The sequence below is a fragment of the Diabrotica virgifera genome, chromosome 9 (genome assembly GCF_917563875.1).
Source record: "Diabrotica virgifera virgifera chromosome 9, PGI_DIABVI_V3a".
Taxonomy (NCBI): Eukaryota; Metazoa; Arthropoda; class Insecta; order Coleoptera; family Chrysomelidae; genus Diabrotica; species Diabrotica virgifera.
The window spans coordinates 84209702-84214004 of NC_065451.1; the positions used below are offsets into that span (position 1 = coordinate 84209702).

Sequence of the window (4303 nt, forward strand, 5' to 3'; positions counted from 1 at the left end):
TCTTTCTGCTTCGTTTTCACGTTTTGTTTGTTCAAAATCTATTTGATCACATATTTGTATTTTATGCAAATAATCAGTTTCATATAATTTTCGAAAGCGATAAATACTATAATTATTACAAATTTCTACAGTAAGGCTCCACGGCAGTGGTGACATCTCAACAAATTCAGTTATGTTCAAGATATTTTCACAAATAGTTTTTATAGATTGTGTGCGTAATGTTGTTACCATCTTTTCTTTTGCTGTATTTCTGCAACAACAACAACAAATAAATGTTTAGTGATGACACTGCCGTTTTATGTATTATAATGCCCCCACGGAAGCGTATTAAATGATTTTGGTATTAAGTACCGCTTGTCGTCATAAGGACTTAGAGCCGTTTTGGATTGTTCGATGCTAAATACTGAATGTTGATATGACCGAATACATCTTTGGCTTGCGTTTTGAATTTTGAATTCTTTAAGACATTTTTCATAGTCTTCGTACGTAATTTTATTTCGAACGACATTATATTTCACTCCTTTTGCCTTTTTGGTTATTCCCAAATTGCTTACGTCGCTTTCAATTCTCTCTTTGTTTAGTTGTTTTCGTTCCAGGCGTTGTCTTTCTTTTTCCCTCTCCACGTCTGTTATTTGCATTTTAAATGTGTACATTTTTGATCTTAGCCCAATAAAATGTGTAATTATTTTCCCATTTGCCTCATCCTTCATTAATCCAGGGATTTTTTTATTTAATCGTTCTATGTCATATGGGTTATTTTCGGCGTAGTCGGAGGTATCGAATTTGCTTGGATATGCTTTTAAAACCTCTCTATATGCATCTGAACATTGCAGTTCATAAATAAAGCTGTCTGTGTCCATGTACAGCAATGAACAGTTTTCTTCTCCCATCGTTGGAAGCATAAAGTTATAATGAAAATCGTACATACATAATTTGGATATATCAAGGATTGCTGCGCCTATATACAGGGGTTTATTAAAGCATACTTCTGATTTTTTCAGTTCGATAGCCACCAAATTCTCATGAAAGATCGTTCGACTATGAAATCGACTACTTGCAATCAAATTTTTAGCTCCGTACCTTCCATGCCATTTTTTACATAATTTTACGATACGATGACGTCTTATGTTCTCCATTGTCTTACCGAACACAGCATTATTCATTAATTTAAAGAGATTTTTTTCGAAGCTACTTGTGGCTGCTGTTCGTAAGTTGGTATTTAACTCAATATATGGTCGCAGCCACGCAGATTGTTTAAATTTCAACACTCTGTGTATCTTTGTTAAAATTAAACCGTTCTCTAATGCCTGTTTAAGATTTCTATAATGAATAATATATTTTGTTTTGTGATATAAGGTTGGTATTAACTTTGGCAATTTTGAACCGGGCGGAATGCGGTGTTCGGCAGCAAATGGAAAATCTTTGTGTTTATCATGCAATTCGCGTGGATACTCCAAGTCAACTTGGAAAAAATAGCCCTCTTTCGCATCATTTGGTATTGACATAATATCAATATGACCTTCGGGAAGATTAGTGGATTTTGATGCAACACCAAATTTGGTACCATCTTCAATCCATTTGAATCCTCCTATTGGTAAAGCCTCACTCATGGCCCAGCCATACAGATTATTCACGTCTAAATACATGATGTATTTAGAGGGTTGTGTGGGGTCATACGTCGACATGTATTTGTTGTTGGCCTCCGAATACCTGTTGCTGCAAACAGATATTCCGCCTCTTATGGCTTTTTCCATGAACAAAATCATATCCACATCTTTTAGCAATTCTAATTTACATTTTGTGTATCTCAGCATACAATCCCACGTGTATCCTGGCATGGTATAATACCAAGCAGGATCTAGTTTATACGTGTCTCGACATTTTTGTCGAAACTGCTCAAACACATCAGCCAGCAGCAGAATATCTGTTTTCAAATACAAATCGCTGTATTCACCCAAATTTTTACAATTAAATTTATTCCAAACATTCTGCGCATGAGCATACTTCTCTTCACTAATATATTCATTATTTAGCTTATTATAAAAATGCCTAATGTTGGGTAAAGAAGTTTCATCTAATTTTTCCACGCTATCGATATAATCGTAACAAAATACTCCTTTACAAGTTAACAAATTGAATGTATCATCATCTAAATTACTAAATTCTCGTTTTAAAATCTTCTTTTCCGATGTGTCTAAAATTGATGCTAATTCGTCGAGTGAAGCTCCCATAAATCTTAGTGAATCAATAAATCGTAATTTAATTTGATGTTCGTCAGAGTGTAATGTAAATGAAATATATTTTTCTTTATTAATTGGAAGTAGACTCAAGTGCCCATGTTTGCATAAATCAATAATCATAAAATGCGAATCGTAACCACTAAAATTGTGAAAAACCACGGGAACAACAAATAATTTTTTAAAGTTCAAATTACATGCTTGGTGTGCAAATCCACGTACCTCTCCGGTAAAATGGTTGTGATCTACTACAATTGTATCTGTAGCCAAAAAGCGTTTCTCACAAATATGACAAACAGTCGCTCCATTTGTATTAGTCTTTTCGGCTATAGGTATAATTGTTTTCAACTTGGAATTTACAAATTTGGAAATTTCAGCCATTTCTTTTGCAAACCACTCCATGCAATTTTCACCTCTATAGCTCTTAAAATAAGATAAACTGTCATCGTAAGCACATTTAAAATAATAACCTGCACTAAAAGGTACATGTTTCTGATATTTTGCTGTTTTACTCAATTTGACATTGGAATCCGTAAAATTATGTAATTGGCATTCAAAATCGGCATAAACTATAAACGGAGTTGTTTGTTTGTACGTAAAATTGCGAAAACCCACATGATCATATTTAGGAACAGTCATTTTGCATTTATTCATATCCGAACACATTTCTTCATGCTCTGCTAGTTTGATTTCACTGCTAAAGTGGTTTAAACAACGATCGCAAATATATTTTTTACTTTTGCTCTTATTCACTTGTGACTGTACTAATTTTCCCAAATCTTTAATCCAACAATAATGAAAACGTATTTCCGTCTGATCGTCATCTTCTGGAGGAGCATCGTAATCATTTAATTTTGGAAAATATTTATCTTGCACAAGAAGCAAATTAACATGCTTTTCCAACTTTGTTGGTGTCAGTCTGGCAGGTACTACTTCGTAAAATTGTTTGTCCTTAACTATATTTAATTCTAATACGAAAACATTGACTGATATGGCGTTTAGTTTTTCGAATTTTGAAATTTGATTTAATGGCATTGGGCTTTCTAATTTGTCCGTTTGAAAAATAGTAGAATAATGTGGATATTTGGATACTCTTTGAGCATCTTTGTTAGCAGGATACAAAGCACTAACTATTGACCAATAAAAGCATGCTTGATCAAAATTACGAACATTGATACAAGCCTTTTTATTACTAATCTCTTTTGGCAAGTCAATGAAGGACGAACCGTTTCCTATGTCCACTCTATTAATATTAACCTCTAATGAAATTACTTTAGACAGCGCGGCTCCTGAATCTTTTTCTGCAAATTCGGACAGCTTTGTATAAATTTTATCTTTAACATTTTCACGAAACCAAAGATGTAAATCGGTCGATGTATCTATAATAGCATTTTTCGTATTAAAATATTTTAAATCTACACTTTCACTATCACTTGATTTTTTAATGAACTCCCCGCAAAATGCAGTATTGACTTTAAGTATTCTATGTGTTTTCAAAATAATTTTAATTTTGTTGCTAAAAACAGTATAAGCATCCTCTAAAAATTGGCCAATGTCCTTATGAGTTAAATTTACTATTACACCGGTTTTAATTCGACTGGCAAAACACGACATAACATTTTCCCATTTAACTCTATTGCGTAATTTTGAACTAAACCCCATCCCAACATGTTTATTATTGAAATTTAAAATAATTTGTCTAAAATGCTTAAAATGACCTATGTTAGTTTGCAATTTTCTAACTGTTCCAATGGGTAGCTTATTGTTTTTAATAACTTTATTGCATCTCCAAATTTGACTATTTACACGTCTTGTCCACACTTTACGGTCCCTATCAGTGAATTTGTCAAACATTATTTTACGAAGCGTTTTAATAATGTAAAGCAAATCATCAGACTGTTTGATCACTTGTTTATGTTGCATGGCTACTCAAACACAAAAGATACAAGAAAGAACAAGATCACTTACCCTTTTTCCTTTATTCTAATAGCTAGTTGTCTATTATCTCAAATTTTGCTGATGGGCGGTGGTATCCGGTATCGATCAGTCCTCGAAATATAATGGAA

General features: G+C 33.1%; 1 protein-coding gene across 1 annotated transcript; it reads right to left on the bottom strand.

Moving 5' to 3' along the window:
• Positions 1-296: 296 nt before the first annotated feature.
• Positions 297-2231, bottom strand: LOC114339584 (uncharacterized). Its single transcript, XM_050660241.1, has one exon. It carries the CDS (start codon positions 2229-2231, stop codon positions 297-299), a length of 1935 nt encoding a protein of 644 aa, XP_050516198.1.
• Between the last annotated feature and the right edge of the window lie 2072 nt (positions 2232-4303).

Bases quoted from the DNA above. Each gene is read 5' to 3' on its own strand.
- LOC114339584 (XM_050660241.1), bottom strand. From the start codon at position 2,231: ATGGGAGCTTCACTCGACGAATTAGCATCAATTTTAGACACATCGGAA.